At 32.8% G+C, this 19,405-nt stretch overlaps 2 protein-coding genes across 2 annotated transcripts in view; one reads left to right on the plus strand and one right to left on the minus strand.

Annotated features, from left to right (window-relative positions):
* Positions 1-7,246, plus strand: part of LOC132751029 (uncharacterized) — a 38,772-nt gene extending 31,526 nt beyond the window's left edge. The window contains exon 8 of the mRNA XM_060741126.1: positions 745-7,246. The gene's annotated coding sequence lies outside the window, so the exon portion shown is untranslated. The remainder of the gene's footprint in view (positions 1-744) is intronic.
* Positions 7,247-15,831: 8,585 nt separating this feature from the next.
* On the minus strand, positions 15,832-16,557 carry LOC132751033 (uncharacterized). Its single transcript, XM_060741131.1, has one exon. The coding sequence runs from the start codon at positions 16,555-16,557 to the stop codon at positions 15,832-15,834; it is 726 nt and encodes a 241-aa protein (XP_060597114.1).
* Positions 16,558-19,405: the final 2,848 nt, after the last annotated feature.

Here is a 19,405-nt window from a genome sequence, read left to right on the forward strand (position 1 = left end):
CTTGATAAGATGATACAAAAATATATTTGTATCATTTTCTATTTTTCCATAGTTTTGTCTTCCTTTACCTGTGGATTTATTTAGTAGAGTGTGCTGTCTCCTCTGCCAGCTCTTGTTATTATCACTGCTATAAAATATGTCAATTAACAAAATAAGATAAGTTCATCAAGTTGCGACGGTTAGATAGATATAGACATGCCCATTTCAATGTTTATATTCTTTGCTAATTTTATCATTTTTAAACCTCTCATTGATAAGGCAAAAGTATCGATTTTATTTCAATTTATTGACAGACAAATATCAACAATACATTAATTTATCAAAGAATACAATCAATCGCAAATCACAAAATTATATCGGATGTGTTTGCAGATCTTACTTAAATTACAATAACAAATTTTTTCTTTTGAAATATGAGAGATGAGTGAATCTTCTTGAATACTCTCTGGTCCGGTTCCTTAACTCTAAACCTCCTGGCGGTAACATATTCTACCTATGCGACCAATGCAGACCAAGATCTACCGGCATATACATGAATATTTTCATAGTTTTCCCTTATATGGTAAATGGTTCTGTCCTGGTTGAATGATTGACAAGTCTATTAAAGTAATTTGGATTGGTAAGCTAATTGACAGGAAAACATCAATATATTCAAAACGCATATAAATATACTGTAACAGTGTAAGAATAGGAAATTCCTGCTAGATGATGTCATACTGATGACTTTTTGCTTTTTTATTTCAGAAAATCAGCTATAATAAATCTACAGGGACAATGAGGACAATCACAACTGTTTGGCTTTTTATCCATCAATCTCCGGATGATTATCAGTGAAATGTTCTGAATGACAAAGATTTTAAAGTTCTTAAATAGTTCAATGTTATGATTTCACACCTGATACCTGGCTGTTCGGGGGACATATGTCAAATAAATATGTGATTACGGCAGCAGAAAAATCCCCAAACGATCATTACTTGCCAATACATTGAATAACTTTCTGGTTCCTGGCTTAATGGAAGGAAACATAATAGAAAACTTTTTCCATTACACAGTTATCTCGTATCTGTTTTGTACAATTAGAATTTGAATCTTAATAACAATTACACCAAGACCACTGTCAAATATTTCAGTCCTTCGAAAAAATTTTTTATGTAAAAAAGGTATTGTTAAATAATTTAATTTATTAATTAGATATACGGTACATGTATAAATCTGTTTATGCAATTTAAGAATGATATTATATAACAAGAATTGTTAAGTATTTTTTTATTAAAGGCCCATTATGCTTCAGAAATTATGTCAGTTTTATTTAATTTTTGAAAACAGTTTCCAAACATAAACCCTTTTGCCATATACATCATTTAAAAATAGTGATGCTGATTTTGTTTTGTTTTGGCAATTTGTATAATAAAAGTGAATCAAAATTAGTATGGAAGTCAAAATACTACTTAAAGTGTAATGCCCCCTTCGAAGAAGAGGGGGTTTATTGTTTTGCTAATGTCTGTCTGATTGTCTGTCCGTCGGTAGACCACATAGTGTCCGCTGAATATCTTGACAACTGTTTATCACAGAGTCTTCATATTTCACATAGTGATTGGGCATAACTAGTTGATGACCCCTATTGGTTTAGGGTCACTTGGTCAAGGTCACCGGGGCCTTAAATGTCAAAATGGTTTCTGCTGATTATCTGGAAAAGCATTTACCACAAATTCGTCATATTTTACTTAGTGATTGGTCATAACTAGTACATAACTCCTATTAATTTTGGAGTCACTAGGTCAAGGTCACAGGAGCCATAAATGTCAGAATGGTTTCCGTTGATTATCTTGAAAAGTATTCATCACAAAGTCTTCATATTTCATTATTGATTGGTCATAACTAGTAAATGACCCCTATTGATTTTAGGGTGACTAGGTCAAAGTTCTAGGTCACAGGGGCCTTGAATGGTAGTATGATTTCTGCTTATTATCTTGAAAACTATTTATCACAAAGTCTTCATAGTTCACATAGTGATTGGTAATAACCAACAGGTATTGATTTTGGGATCACTAGGTCAAAGATCAAGGTCACAGAGGCCTTAAATGTCAGAATAGTTTCCGCGTATTATCTTGACATCTATTTATCACAAATTCTTCATATTTAACATACTGATTGGTCATAACTAATAAGTGACCTCTTTTGATTTTGGGGTCACTAGGTCAAAGGTCAAGGTCACAGGGTTCTTGAATGTTAGTATGGTTTCCGCTCATTATCTTGAAAGCCATTTATCACAAAGTCTTCATATTTCTAATATTGATTGGTCATAACAATTAGATGACCACATTTGGGGGTTTGGGTCACTAGTTCAAAGGTCAAGGTCACAGGGGCCTTACATGTCTCATTATCTTGCAAACTATTTATCACAAAGTCTTCATTATTTTGCTTTTTCCATAATTGAACACTTCCATGTACCCATTTATGGCAAGTTTCTATAACAAATTACCAATAATATTAGTCAAGGGCTAGAAAAGGGGGCATATATGTCGTTCGACATTTCTTGTTTACAATTTGTTACTTTTATTACACATTACTGCAGGTTCAGTGCTATTTTCACTTGTTAAACATCTAACATGCTCTTTAAACATTATCAAAACAATATCTAAGAAATGCTTGACTTTCCTAGAGAATGTTTTTTTCTGAGGCATAATGTGCCTCGTTAGTATAGCGCAGTGTTTGTTGCGTAAGGGGGTTGCGTTCATTGAACGCCGCCTTTCCTTGCATATTTTGTTAATTTGCCTCAAGAGTATTACAAATGTATTGTTTTGTAAACAGTTTTTGAAGTGTGTATGATATTTACAGATTTGTGTTTTTACAGCTTCGCTCTTCTTTGTAATAATTTAGTTTTCTGAACAAACATTCATGTAAATTGTTTTTATTTTTGTGATACACGGAAATTATGTATATGAAGATACAATATAATTCATAATGATTTTGAAAGGTTATATTGCCCAGTATAACATGCTTAAAGTACATAACCCGAGTCACCAAATGATGGTTATATAACAAACAACATTTTATGCACGGCCATATAACATTTTATATGTCTTTATAACCAAATAATAATATTGCTATCTTGCTCCCTTTGCTTTGAAACAATTAATGGTAATATGCATTTGCCGGGTATATTTTTAGTTATAAAGATTCTGAATTTGTTACGGCTGTTTGCACATATAACCTGAGCTGATAGGTGAAGATTATATTGCTTACAACTGTTTAAATATGGCCATATAACCTATAAGTAATCTGATAATGAATTTATAATACAGCAAAGTACCTTCATTACAGAAAATAAATAGTTCATAAATTGACAGAGAGGTGTATATGGTCTATATAAACGTCATGATCATCCAAGGAAAAGTGACGTTTCAAGCATGCAATATTATTTCATTAAACTGTATATTTGAGTTACCATTGTATTTTAGCTAGTGTATGTTTAATTTTATTTGTAAATAGTCATTGTGTGTGGAGTGATGTCTTTTTAAAGCTGAATGTCTCCTAGATAAGGACTACTTTAGAATATTGTACAATTTTGATATAAATTTGATAACAATATTAGCAGACTTGAGTATTTTAATGACAATACATAGTGCAATTTTGAACAAACGCAATTTATATCAAATTGCACACTTTTTCTAATCTGTACATAATATGTGTGATGGATAGATGTGATAGGAATAACATGCATTTCAAGCAGCTTCCTTTTGATTCATGATATTTTTCATGAAAATTTTGAAATTGTATTTAAAAGTTAAATATTGTGAAGTGAAAAAAGTAATTGACACATTGCAAACAGTGCCTATAATTCATGTAAATTACCATTACTTATGTTAGTAACGAAACAAAAGTATGTTGATGTATTCTGTACTTAAATTAGTCAGTAATCATACAAAACATGTAAATTATTAATTGAATCTTAAATCTTTTTACTTTTCTTAAAATCTTGGAACATTTCCTCAAGTTTGATTTTATTGAAATATTTTAGCTCATCTATTATTATATTTTCACAAAACATGATGAAATTCCATATATTTTCACGAGCCAGAAAGGTGAGTGAAATATATAGAATTTTATCATGTTAAGTGCAAACATTTTCTATATTTCACGAAAAAAAAAACCTTTTTATTTAGTTTTTCCTTCAAGAATAAAAGTTGTTTACGAATACACCTATTTGCCATGCAGTTGCAATTGTACGGGTCGCAGGCATGCATTGATTATCTATAGGTGCATAAAGCGGTTCGAATTCAATACACAATTTATCACAGCCATTAAACCGTCTTGGAAAGAAGAAAAAAAAACATTGCAAAAGTGAAGCATCTGAAAAAGTAGTCCTAAACATAAATATGAGTTTTGACTTCACCCACTTTTATATTCATTTCTCATATTTGTATTTTCACAAAAATGATATGTATGTTTAGCTGATATAGCACAATATTTTATGGGTTGAATTAAATAAATTCTTTTATTTTTCCTTATAATGGAAATTATTATAGCGACACGCCTCCAGGTGTTTATATTAATTAACCCTTTAAAAAGGCCCTCAATTTTATCTGGAGCGTAATACTTAATGTTTTTGAAATAGTTGTATATATTAATTTTTTGAAACTTCAATGGTTGATGTAATTCATTGAGAAAAAGTGCAGTACACAAAAAGGATATTTTTTTAGTTATTGTTCCTATTGTTTTGAAAGTTTCAAAGTTTATCTTCTTTGTATAACGCAAAATTGTATTTGAGATGTAAACTGGAAACTTCGAAAAAAAGTTTTGTTCTGTTGTCGTCATGTGTAGTGTGTCTTCTTTTTTAGAACTCAAAATGTATTTGAGGTATAGACTTGAAACTTTAATGTTGATTTTTGTTTTGAAAGTGTCCTTTGTTTCCATTTATAGTTTGTTTTCTTTGTATAAAACAAAATGTATTTGAGATATGTGAAAAAAATGTTATTCAGGAGGAGTTTATTCTGCAAGAATGATAATTTACAATTTGTATTTTAATGGGTTATTGCACTTTTTCATGCTTTATCATTTTGTTATCATTTTCATGTTTAATTGTTGTAATGTTTCTCTTTTGCATAATTTTTGTCCAGAACTTAATTTATCAAAGCTTTAGGGTTGGGTTATTCATTTGAAACAATTGAATGATTATGCAGTTGACAAGAATGTCAACTCTCCATTTGATAATATGAATACTTTATATATCTTTTTGTCAATAACTCAAAACGTTATTGAAATATAACAGCTTGAATTTTTATGGATGAATATCTTTCATACTAGTAATTAAAATAGAGAAAAACAGAATCCTTAAAGAACGCCCAAAAAGACAAAACTGAAAACAACAAATGTTGCAGGATCGGAGCTTTTAAGTTTAAAGCCCTTTCACATGTATTTGAATGTCAATGCCCCATTTTTTTCTTTCAAAATGTTCTCCCGAGTGAAGAAAATTTAAGTCTGCTATGACCGCCTTTTGTATATTTTTGTGTAAATTACATGCTTTTTAATGGTTTACAGTTAGTTTTTCCATGTGTTTTTTCAATTTGTCAATCCAATGATGACATCAAAATATTATTATTCATTTTTTTATTAGACATCAGTTGCAATAACTTTTTAGATAATAATCTAATTAGAAATAAAAACATTTGAATACATAAAAATAATATATATGTATAAAACATTGTACTCATTTAATTCGACAATTTAAGGGCGGTATATAGTAATCGCACTGTCTGTTTGATAATCTTGTCCACGCTTCATCTCAAAAACCGATGAGGGTTTTAAATGAAACTTCACAGGATTGTGCATAGTATCTTGATTTTTGAGTAAATTATTTTTGTCCGTCGTTCATCTCCATACTTCTTGGGAAATTTCAGTGAAAATTTATATAATTGTTTGCATTGTGCCATGATTTTGTGCATGATATTTTTCCACAGTTATGTACCATTGATGATGAATTTTTACAGTAAAATTTGTTTATAGAGTATTTCTCCTACACTTCTTATGGAATTTCAGTTAAGTTTTGGGAATGGTATTTTTCAAAGGTGGTCAGGGATATTTTACCGGTACTTTGTCATATATTTCAGATTTATGTCAAAGTTTCCTTTCGGAGGCATAAGTCACTTTTCAGCGACAGCTCTTGTTTAAACTAAAACTACTAATTTTCAAGTTATGATTACTCTTAAGTAGATATTTATGTTTCAAGAATAATAAAAATATAACCGTAAATTTCATCAATGGATTTGTCCAGCTACCTTTTAGACAAGTCCATATTGAGTTTTTGGTATTTATAAATGAAACTACGCGTCATTTGCCCCTACTGCTGTGGGTTTGAGTCCCACCACGGACTATGTATTCTTGTGGTAAGGATGCTATCCAGCTTGCTTACAGAACGTTGGTGGCTTTACTAAGGTATTTGTTTGTGTCTGCAATAATGTTCGGAGGGCACTTGATGACTTACTTCACAATAAAAGCTTAAAATTCCCCATTATGACATCAGTGTTGGCGCAATGCAAAACCCGATACAAAAAAATGTCTGTCATCCAACAGTATAGAGCCTGGTCATACTTCAGGGATGTGCAAGCTGGCCTGGCTCTGTACTGGTAGCCAAGATTTATCACTCATTTTTATGAGATAACTATAGCTGTAAGATAACTTGATCATGTCATTGTTTTACACTGTAAATATTATAAATTATTTCACCAAGATATATACCTATATTATATTGTTATTTGTAAACTGTAAATATTAGACATTATCACATACCGATTTTGCGACTCCGTAAAAACAGAAGTGCACGGCCGTGCATATATTTTGACGTGTCGTCATTTGCGTTATATAAGCATAGCGTTAAGATGCGCTAAATGTTAGCATTTTAATATTGGCGCGTCCATAATATTAAATTCGTGTACGGTCATTACTAAATTTATTGAACTCGTTGAATAAAATATTGTTATACTCGCCAGAGGCTCGCATTATATAATTCTATTCAACTCGTACAATAAATTCAGTACTAAACTTACACTCATTCAATATCCTATATTTATTTTACCATGGAAGATAACCATATCATGTCATTTTTTTATTTAATGATGATACTGTAAGAACTGAATTAAGCAATTGGAATATGTTAACAACATATTCCATTGTTTAATAATTAATGTTCAGTACTTATAAAATATTGTTTTCAATATATTTTATGATAATAAAATTATGTAACAGATTCTTATGTTAGTTATCATTATTCCTGCAGTACGTGCACCCAGTTATTATGGGTTTGAGCTCAACTATGAGAAATTGTTATTTCATGACACCAGTACTGGATAGTCCAGGAAATTGAGTCAATAATGATTTTATTGTGCCCCCACTGTAATAATCGCCTGCAGTACGTGTACCCAGTCATTCTGGGTTTGAGATTTTCTTAGCAATTGAGGGAAAATCAAAAATACTTGCAAGTATTTCATTAGTTCAATCAAAAAGTTATGATTATGTTGATATAAAAGGGAGATGTTTACAAGATACTTAAAGAAATAGTGGACAAAGACAACAATCTGCTTTCACGAAAGCTCGCCTCTTAGCTTTTATGTAAGCTTAATTAAGCTTAATTATTGAAATAATTTGCCCATTCTTAGTCAAGAGAGGTCAGTGATCAAATAAGTCACCATACGATAGCCAATCGCATATTGAAGCTACTGTCTAGCATGATACACAAACATTATAACAGGGCAAAACGCATTTTCTATTTAAGGGCCATAACTCAGCCAAAAATCATTCAACTGGAAAACCCATGTTATCTGCGCAAGAACTTAAGCTACCACTACATCTTGTAAAGTTTCAATGAACTTGTAGGAGTATTAGCGGTATAAAAATCGAAATCAATAAATTTCAAAAATAAAAATATTTGACATAAATAATTGAACCGGAAAATGCCGAAGATATGCACATTTAAAGGTTGAATGAAATTGCACCAGTTGTTTCTGAGGGGTGGTCCGGACAAGCTTCTGTGTAGCTGGCAACACAAAAACACCCTTTAGGAAATCTAGGCCAAAAAAAGGGGGCCAAAAATCTTTAAACCCAGAAATTGTGTTATACCCCGAAAAAATATAATGTCCCGAACAATCCCTTAAAGGGTTTATTGAACTTCATTAAAAGCATAAAAAGAAAGTCCAAACAATTTTAAAAAAATTTAATCTTAAAAGGGGTCCATAACTCTGCCCGGAAAATATATTGCACTTTTAGGCTTGGGTACTAAAATTCCCTGTAAATTTGGATGAAATGCATCAGTAGTTTTTGAGAATAGCCCGGACTTTTTTTAAAAAGTGGGGGCAAGTTTTTTGAGGAATAGACCGGACAAGTTTTTTGAGGAATTGTCCGTACAAGGTTTGTGACTGATGGACAGACGGAGAAGTGATTCCTATGTGTCGCCAATACTCTGTAGAGGCGACATAAAAATACCAAAATCAGAATCAATATTTCCATTTAATAAAGGCATATTTGAATATTGATGAAAAGAAATACCCAGTTCACATGTTTGTTTGGCTCGGATGTTCATATAGGATATTTGTTGTTTTTGCATGTAAGATCGAAATATATATCACTGAGTGGACACCATATGCAATATTTTCACTAGTGGAGTAGCCATGAGTGAAAAAGCAATAGCTGGTGTTCACAAGAGAAATATATATATGAAAGTTTTATTCTGGGACTTGAAAACACAACTACAAACACAAGATATAAAACAATAGTGTACTGTAACATACAATATTTGGTACAGAATATTATTGGTCATATAAAACAATATTTGAAACTCAAACTCTTCAAAAAACACATGCATAAATCAAGAATTTCTACATTTATACAAAAACAATCTATAAAAATTAACAGGAAATGCTCCATTAACACAGTTTTCTTTATTTTCAGCTTGTTTTTAAGATACATTAGGCTTTAAAGGGACTCCATTGAGATTGTTTGACATGACTGACTTTTTTTCAAGATTAATGTTCCATTTGATTCAAGTCTAGACCAATAACTTGTCTGCCAAAATTTCAAATTATTTACTTTCCAGAATGATTTTCTGTAATGTGAAAAATGATCCAAAATTGAAGTGTTGCAGTGCTTTTGACTCAAAGTTGGTTAAAATAACACAAAAATGTATTTCCAATTCATTCAAGATATATTTTTAATATCTTTTGCACATATTTCTGTTTCAATGTTGCGCCTTTGTTGATCTCTATAAGAAATTCAAATTTTATGTTTAAATAGTGGGATTTCTATCAAATATGCAACAGCAATAAATCAACAGCAAGAAATAGATAAATTAAGATTCCAAGACCTGTTGAAGGCATTTTGTGGTTGAGACTAGGCTTTAACAATGAAGCAGATAGGCTAACCTTAAATTCAACAGCGACCATCTACTAACCACTCAAACCTTCACACCAACTCTTTGGACTGAACACTTTTAAGTGTTAAGTTATAGCCACGAGCGACCTTGACCAAAGAGTTTAAAGTTCACAAGGTTTAAGTTGTCCATGTCTCAGTGACCTTTAACAAATTGACTAAAAATTGACTAAAAACCTAACCATGATTGTAGATCAAAGTGATCTCAAGTTATTGGTGCAACAAGCTTTTAATGGCTAAAGCAAGTGACCTTGACCTTTGTCTGACTGACCTTAAATGAATACATATTACCTACTTATTAGCCTCCACACAAAATCCTTGATTATTTCAGAAATTCACAGTTTTTATAACCCCTTTTGTAACCTACTTAGGCCAATGTGCGGAACAATTTGCAAACCTTTGATTGTGGATTACCCAAGAAGCATTCATGTGCAAGTAAGAAAATATCCAGTTCATTTGTATTTGTTGAAAAAAATGTTGTTTAAAGAAAGTATTGACAACAAAACACAGACTGTAGGAGGTCACAATAACAAACCATGAGCATATTTTGTTAAAATGACTTAAAAATACTGTGTTTACATTTTTCACAAACACTGCCTTTATTTTTATTTTTATTTCAAATGCAATAAAGCAACAGTTTAATATTTTCTCAAAAAAAAAGAAAGAGGAAATAATTAAGGGCAATACTATAAACATATATACATACCTAAAATTAATATCATATAAAACTCATTTACACAATAAAAATATGGCATTTTTAAATGTGGCAGATAGATTTTACAGCATGAAGACAAATTTTATATACATGTATAACTGAACTCTGGTTCAAATGTCATTATTACTGGACAGATCTATCTCCAATGTCATATATCACTGGACAGATCAATGTCCAATGTCATATATCACTGGACAGATCAATCTCCAATGTCACATATCACTGGACAGCTCTATCTCCAATGTCACGTATCACTGAACAGATCTGTCTTCAATGTCATATATCACTGGACAGATCTATCCCCAATGTCATATATCACTGGACAGTTCTTTCTCTAATGTCATATATCATCGGACAGATCCATCTTCAATGTCATATACCACTGGACAGATATATCGCCAATGTGATTTATCACTGGACATATCTTTCTCAAATGTCATATATCACTGGACAGATCTATCTCCAATGTCATATAACATCGGACAGATCTATCTCCAATGTCATATATCATCGGACAGATCTATCTCCAATATCATATATCACTGTACAGATCTATTTCCAATGTCATATATTTACAGAAAAATATATCTCCAATGTTATATATCACCTGACAAATCAAGATCCAATGTCATATATCACTGGACAAATCTATCTCAAATTTCATACATAACTGGAAAGATCTATCTCTAGTGTTATATACTTACAGACAAATCTATCTCCAGTGTCTTATATCACTGGACAGATCTATCTCCAATGTCATAAATTATCAAACAAATCTATGAACTGATTTAGTCTTTATCTCATAAATCATTTCCTTTTTCAAAGCTGTCGAAAAGAAGCTATTCTAAAATCTGTACTATACACATAATAATAAGAACAAGAAACATGACAATGCCACGAAACCAGGTTTTCAATTAACCAATTGTAGAAAAATCTGTTGTAGTTAAAATACAATATAAAGAATGATACTTTGTGAAATGTAAATTATAAAAAATGAATTTTCTTTTTTAGAAAACAGTAACCTTGAACCTAGGAGGCCCAAAAGCCCAAAAAAGTGAGGTCTTTATAAAAACTTGCTTTACACCAAATTTCTTAAAAATATCTTATTTCAAACTATAGTTATTGACTTGAAACCTTTTTTTCTAATTTTAGTAACACTGACCTTGAACTTTACCTTAGCAGACCCAAAAGCAATCAATCAAAAGCAAGATCTTTACATAAGCTTGCTATACGCCAAGTGTAATTGAAATATTTCATTCCTTACTCTACTTAGTGCCTGGAAACAGATTTACTATTTTTAGTAATATTGACCTTGACCTTGACTCTACAGCACCCAAAAGCAGGCAGATGAGCTGGCAGCTGTGCAACAAACTAGATAGTTTCTGAGCATTAAAGTTTGTAAAAAGGAAAGGAAAACGTGACCGTTCTAATGGTACAGAGCTCCTCAACAGTATATTTATGCTTTGTGAAAAGGAACTGACGGAAACTGATTCTCGGAAGCAACTTCAATATGGTCAAACAATGCAATTCTTTTTGGCCTCTGGGATGGTAATGAAAATAAGCAACTCAGATGTGAAGATGTTAAAACAAATGATTTTGGCAGGGATACTATTGAATATGGTTTAAACATATTTATTTAAGCTCGATTGTGAAACAAGTCTTTGCAACTTATAGATAGATGGATGGATGGATGGATGGATGGATATACTAATTGCGGAGAAGCCTACAGAAGGCAACAGCAATTTGCACATGATACACTAAAACATGTACAACAGTTAAGCCCTGTAGGAGCACATTTGTCTCGGAGCACATTTGTCTCGGAGCACATTTGTCCCACGAGGTGTGACCGATATACTCGTAAACATTCATATTTGCGACAAATTGGAAATGAGACAGATGTGTTCGACACACAAAAGAAAGGATACTCGAAGCACATTTGTCTTACATTCTTCCATAAAGTTCTAAAAAAAGTAAAATTATGTTCGTCCGTATACTGGCTACAGGCCATTGTTCTGTGTTTTCAGAATCTATAATACCCTTTTAAGGTCACTTCCGGCCAATCAAAAAATTCCTGCCTCTGAATAGGAGTCATTTATCAACTAATAGAATATCCATGTTCTGCATGTTACAATAAGTGCAGCATTTAGTGCAGCGAGTCCATTCTTATTGTTATTAATTGTGACATGTTTCTTTCAGAATCTTAAAGTCTTATAAATGATTAAAGAAATATTCTAAGCAACACCAAGGTAGTATCTATGGTGGCATAAAGGGGACATTTGATTTTCTTCTTTATTACACCCGCATGCGATAGCTATCACGTGGCCACGCGATACTATTACGTGCGCGCGATATCTGTTACGTTCTAAAGGGATAGTTAGTGCGTGCGCCACGTGGATAGGTATTCCGCATTGGATTCCTTGGCGGACTTCCTCGCCCTGAATAATAATTCAACGCCCCGAGGTGAGTGTCAAACCTACAGCGGCTAAGGGGCGAGTGTTTTTTTTAAGATATATATATATATATATATATATATATATATATATATATATATATATATATATATATATATACTATATATATATATATATATATATATATATATATATATATATAAGAAAAATAACCAAAAAACAAACACTATCACTGTTTTATAGTTTTATAGTTTATAAATAATCAACATACTTTTCGCTGTTCATAGTTTATAAATAATCACACACATATCACTGTTCATAGTTTATAAAATAATCAAACACCATCACTGTTCATAGTTAATAAATAATCCAAACACCATCACTAGTTCATAGTAAACAAATAATCACCCTTCATCCCTAAAATATTCAATAATTTATTCAGTACCGTTTTTGTATTATTCCTGTTAAGGGTTCATCAATGTTTTTTTATTTATGAAACATTTGTTTTATTTCATGATCTATGGGTTTCGGTTTTTTAAATTTTTTCTAGAAATATATTAAATCCCCCTTTTCTAAATGGGGTTTCCTTTCTTTTTTAAACGCGTGCCCCCTTTTGTATGGGGTTAATTTATTTTTCCTTTACTACGGAAAGGGTTTGTAACGCATTTAAATGCTTTTGTTTTTATTTTAAATTGAACATTTGGTTTTGTTGATATAGGGCTGGGGGGAAAGCCCCTTTTAAGGAAAGTTCTGGGATAAAATGCATGAGGGGTTTTCTGTTTGGGGTTTAAAACCCGGTATGTATTTATTCTTAAAAGACGGTTTAATCATCTGTTGTTGTTTCTATTGTTGTTTCTGTGGTTGTTTCTATTGTTGTTTCTGCAGTTTGTTGTTTTCTTTCAATTCTATCCTTAAGTTGTTGTTGTTTCTGTCGTTGTTTTATTTCTTCTTGTTTTTCTTTCAATAATTTTTCTTCTTGGCATTTCAATTGTTTTAACCCTTGTTTAAATTCAATGTGTCTCTTTCGTATGTCTTGTGTTTCTTGTTCAGTTTCTTGTTCTTTAATTTTTTTTCCTGTATGTTTTTATTTTTTTCCATTTGTTGCGTTTGAAATTCACTACTGTCATTTAAAAGTACTTCTAGTTCATTATGTACATTTTCATCTGTTACCGTATATTCATTTATTGCATCATTTTCTGTGTTGTTGTTATTGTTGTTGTTGTTTAATGTTGTAGTTGTGTTGATAGCGAGTGGATTCTCAAATGGTTTAATACTATTGATTGAAGTGCTGTATGTTGGCATGTTTGTTTCACTATGATCAAATGGTTTGTCTGCATCTTCTTGAAGTAAGATACCATAATCTGGTGGTGACAGTAAAAATTTCTGGAAACAAAGTGATCCCTCGGAAGCATTAATCACAACAAAATAACATAAGAATTGCAGACTCGGTTTGATTGAGTTTGTACATGAGAGATAATGAATAAGTGCAACGTCCCTCACGCCCCCTAGCACCGGCTTGAGCGGTACTCAATTCTCAACACTTTATAGTGATGGCATCAATGATCCCGAAGGACCAGAAAATATAACAACACTGAAGTGAAGTACGGGGCAACTTTTTACGGCTGCCACACGGCACTTGACACCTGCTGTTGTGAAGTACAAAATTCTGGAAACAAAGTGATCCCTCGAAAGCATTAATCACAACAAAATAACATAAGAATTGCAGACTCGGTTTGATTGAGTCTGTACATGAGGGATAAGTAAGTCCTGTTCGAAATGATTATTAGATTTCTGTGTTTCTTGACATACAGATGTTGTTGATATATTGTTTACTTTGTTTTGCTGGATGTGAGGTGTGGAAACAGGTTGTAGCTCTAATTTATCTTTATTCTTTTCTTTAACTGATGCGACGTTTTGATTTTGATTTATTTTTAATACTTTGTTGTGGATTTGTTTTGATACTCTCTGTGGTAAGGTGACATTCTATTCTTTGTTCTTCCCCTTTTTTCTTTATTTTGAATCTTCTGTTTTCTTTCGCCTCTTTTGCCTGTTTCTTTGTGTCGTTTCAAATTACTCGGCCTACAGACAGGGAATGTCACACCACACTTATACCTACACATGACAAAAGTCTCATGCCTATCATCTCTATGTCTTTTGTATTGATCTCCTCTGTCATATCCGATGCAGCACTCTCTACACACATATGCACACAGAAGATATTTCTGTAATGGCACTTTGTTATTTGGTTGAGGAGCTAAGATGACATCCTATAATATAAATATAAACAAATCTATTACATTTTGGTAACAACTGGTTTCAGACGATTATGATATACAATCTGAGTTTTATTTTTCAATTGAATTTTATAGTTGAGTTCTGACAGTTTTTCGATTATGACATATGGACCTAGCCATCGATTTTTTGATTTCGGGGTTCTACCTTTAACTTTTGTTTCATTGGTCAACCATACACTATCGCCTATGTTGTATGTATTCGTATGAACGCGATGATCGTAATGTTTCTTTTGTCTGTCGGATGCGAGCGCTAAATGACGGGGAGCAATTTCATGTATATTATACATTATTGTATTTTTTTTTGCTTGACATAATGACTTGGTGATTCACAATGTAATATCGGTATACATGCAATTTGTCAAGCTTTTGTACTTTTATACAATTTAATTGGTTGATCAATAATGTTCAGTACTCTGACTGGTATAAAATCATCATGAAGGTTAACTTAGGGTTTTCCAATTAAAACCCCTTTGCTACACATCATTTTAAATGCCTTTATCATACCTATGTTGAAATCTATCAGGAGGTACCATTGTATCTTGTGCTAACTGTATTTTATATATTGATGGTGCTCTTTTCGTTAATTTGAAGATTGCTTTTTCTCCCTGTAACAGAATAGATGGACCTATAATGTCCAACTGAGCTTTATTTTCATGTAGAAAATCTAATCCAATTACCATAGGTACTTCAACATCTGCAATAACAGTCTTTTGTCTATATTTGTGTTGTCCTATTAAAATATCTAGGTCAATTATACCATCAGTTTGAATAGGTTTACCATCTGCTGACTTTAAGTTGGAATGACCATCTCTTTTTGATGACAAATTATATTTTTGGGCCAATTTTGAATATAAACTTGGCTGTATAATAGTGCAAGTGGAACCAGTATCAACTAGTGCTTCTAATATTGTGTCATAAATTTTCACAGTCATATACATTCCATTATAATTTGTGGGTCGTTTGAAACTAAGTGCTGTATCTTGACCCTCAGTTACAGCCTGTTGAAGTTTTCCTGATACTTAGTTGGTTTTGGCATTGTGTTGTTATAGCTCTGGCTAAATGCTGATCTGTTCTGATTATGTCTGTACTGGTTGAAATTCTGTGTGTTATGATATCTATTATAAGGTAAATCTGCTCTCTTGTCTCGACTATCACAGTCTTTGCGCATATGTCCATTTTTACCACAATGAAAGCAAGTAATGTGACTCTTATTTTTAGCTGACTTGTTTGGTTGTTGAGTGCTATTTTCTATTTTTGCTAGCCTATCTTCTATATTGTCAATACTAAGGTGCTGAAATGCTTGATTGTAGTCGTCATTTCTAATACTACGACTGAAACTCATACTTTTTCTTCTTTCTTGTAGAAATAACTGACTTTCCTGTGTCATTAATACGGCTTTCTGTAAAGTCTCTGGTATAGATTGTTGTACATAAAATCTCAATTCACTGCAAGACGTATGTGATAGCTTCTTGTTCTCACTTAAGTATGTAGCTCCTGGGAATGATTTTCTGGTTAATTCTTTAATGCTAGATGCAAGGTCTTGGATTGTTTCATTCCTCCTCTGTCTTCCGCTTCGGAACTGTGCTTTGTAGAGACTACTTCGGTTGTTGGGTTCAAACTTTTCTCGTAAGATTTCTTTTACTCGATCATAGTCATTTTGTTCATCACTTAAGGGACCACCGAGAGCATTTCCTCCCAAATTAATCAATAAATTCATGGCTTAATCAATGTTGGACCATCTATTTATTCTGGCCACTTGTTCAAACTGTCTCAAATAATTTTCAAATGAAGTGGTACCATCATATGTAGCTGGTACCATTGGGCGTATCAAAGGTTGGGCATTACCATAATGTCCTACATTCAAATTTCTAGGCGCCATAGAAACTTGAGAATTATAGCTGTTATCTGTCTCAGGATATGCTTGTCTGTTATCTAAATAAAATAGATAAATACAGAATCCCTAAAGAAAGCCCAACACGGCAAAATTGAAAATGTTGCAGGCTCGGTTTAAATGAGCCTGTTCATAGGGTTGTTAAAATTGTAATCATTTATTCTACTTCTATGTGCCATGGACACATCTGTAGTATCTCTTTATCTATGAGCTGGACCATCATTAAAATTATCTTGTCATTTATCCCGAGGGTCTATGTTTGAAGACTGTCGTACCCAAGGTGTCATTGCCACCTGCCCGTGGTTCGCAAAAACGTGCCCGTCAGGACGTGTGTAAAACTCATGCGACCAACCTAGACCCTCAAGACTTGCTTGACTGTAACTAAAATGTGGTCGGGACCTTTCAAGGACCAAAGGATTTCCTGGGTAGAAATTTAATGCAATCTGGGCTCTATTATCATTATTACCTTAGCTAAGGCTTTCTATTAAAACAGGGTCCTTGTTGTTCTATGATCTCGAGTGATGATTGTTGATGTCGAAATTCAGACGAAGACACACACTCTTGTCTTTCTATGGTTGATGACGGTGACTAACAATAAATGTCACCGGCTGAGGAGTCGTAGTTTAACACAATCATTACACTATCGATAAACAGTTAAAATAATGTATTTGATTAACCATTATATTAAGAATTAAAAGGTGCAACAATTTATCAATAATATTGAAAGTTTGACTTCTACGCGGACTGTCAGACCTCGAAATAAAAACGGAGTTAAGAAGTTGAATATTTTGGAATAAATGTTTCCAAAAGCTGGACATAAAATTAAATTTACCTCAAATTCAGAAATTTTATTATTTAAGACAATTTTCTAAGTGAAATGAGACAATGCTTGTGCTCAGAAGAAAATCTAGAAAACAACTGCTCGGAACTGACTTTGGGCGTTCCGAGCTGATAGCGCGCATGTGCAGTCACCGTGTCCGAGCCGGTGCTCATGCGCAGTACATGTAAAGGAGCCGGAGATGAGCCGATATACATGTATAATGCATGCTAGGGAGCCGGGACAGAGCTGATGCACATGCGCATTGTAAATAAAAGAGCCGGTAATACGATCCGCATAATAATACAAATTCGACTATTAAACTATGACCAAGATTAAATAAACGCATGCGCAAACAATACAAAGACGAAAATGAAAGTTAAATGTTGTCAATAGAAATGAAATCAGCAAAATACATCCATACCACGCGATGACAGTCATCAGCAGCAGTGTTTAATAAAAAGGTTCAATGAATACTTACTATAGATAATATTAATTCCCATGTTGAACGTTTCATGTTTACAAAAATACATCGAAAATAATTGATGTTGTAGAAATTGTATAATTAGAGTATTGCATAGAAACATGAACCCTCAGATGTCACAATATCCCTGCTATTGGTTTGTTTACAACCCCAGGATTGTTTACAATGCCCGGCCTCCACGACGCTATATAGGATTGGATTATAAACTGACTTGGAAAAATAGCATGCAAATGTTACATGACGCCTGAAGGTTTTAGCACTTTAAAATTCAAATTCATCATTTAATATTTCTTTTGTAGCTAGTACTTCGTTATAGTTTCTTGTAGATTTTAGACTATCAAGATATCATTTTGGTATACTATTCACAAGCGTGTAATATTTCAAAAACTCAGCATTTTCCATACCATAGATGTTTTTAAGGTCTTCAAATTTGTAGAGTTCATTTTTCCTATAATCATATAGATGTTCTAAATATAGAAAACCTTTATTATGCCATGTTTTATAGTACACCAAATTATTATCAATTTTAATATTTGAATTATTCCATTTTATATGTTTATGGTTATCATTTTTATATGCCCGAAAGAATTTCGGGTATATTATGTTATACCCCCTGGCGTCCGTCTGCTCGTCCGTCCCTCCGTTAGCAATTTGGTTTCCGGAGCATAAATTAAGTTCCATTTGGCCCACAATAGTAAACCTTTATAGGATGATTGTCCATATTGGGTAAAAGACCCCTATTGATTTTGGGGTCACAAGGTCAAGGTCACTATGACCTTAAAACTGAAAACAGTTTCCGGAGCATAACTTAAGTCCCATTTGGCCCACAGTGTTCAAACTTCATAGGATGATTTTCCATATTGTTTAGAAGACCCCTATTGATTTTACGTTACAAGGTCAAAGGTCAAGGTCACTATGACCTTAAAACTGAAAACAGTTTCCGGAGCATATCTTAAGTTCCATTTGGCCAGCAGTGTTCAAACTTCATAGGATGATTGTCCATATTAGGTGGAAGACCCTTATTGATTTTGGGGTCACAAGGTAAAAGGTCAAGGACACTATTACCTTAAAACTGAAAACTGATTCCGGAGCATATCTTAAGTTCCATTTGGCCCACAGTGTTCAATCTTCATAGGATGATTGTCTATATTGGGTGGAAGACCCCTATTGATTTTGGGGTCACAAGGTCAAAGGTAATGGTCACTATTACTTTGAAATTGAAATCAGTTTCTTGAGCATAACTTAAGTTTCATTGGGCCCACAATATTCAAACGTCATAGGATGAGTGTCCATATAAGGTAGAACACCCCTATTGATTTTGGGGTCACAAGGTCAAGGTCACTATTAAACAGTTTTTGGAACATAACTTCAGT

This window comes from Ruditapes philippinarum, unplaced genomic scaffold, assembly GCF_026571515.1.
Source record: "Ruditapes philippinarum isolate M1 unplaced genomic scaffold, ASM2657151v2 ctg2387_1_1_1_1, whole genome shotgun sequence".
In the NCBI taxonomy this organism is placed as follows: Eukaryota; Metazoa; Mollusca; class Bivalvia; order Venerida; family Veneridae; genus Ruditapes; species Ruditapes philippinarum.

Excerpts from the sequence above, each read along its gene's own strand:
- LOC132751033 (XM_060741131.1), bottom strand. The coding sequence starts at position 16,557 with ATGAATTTATTGATTAATTTGGGAGGAAATGCTCTCGGTGGTCCCTTA.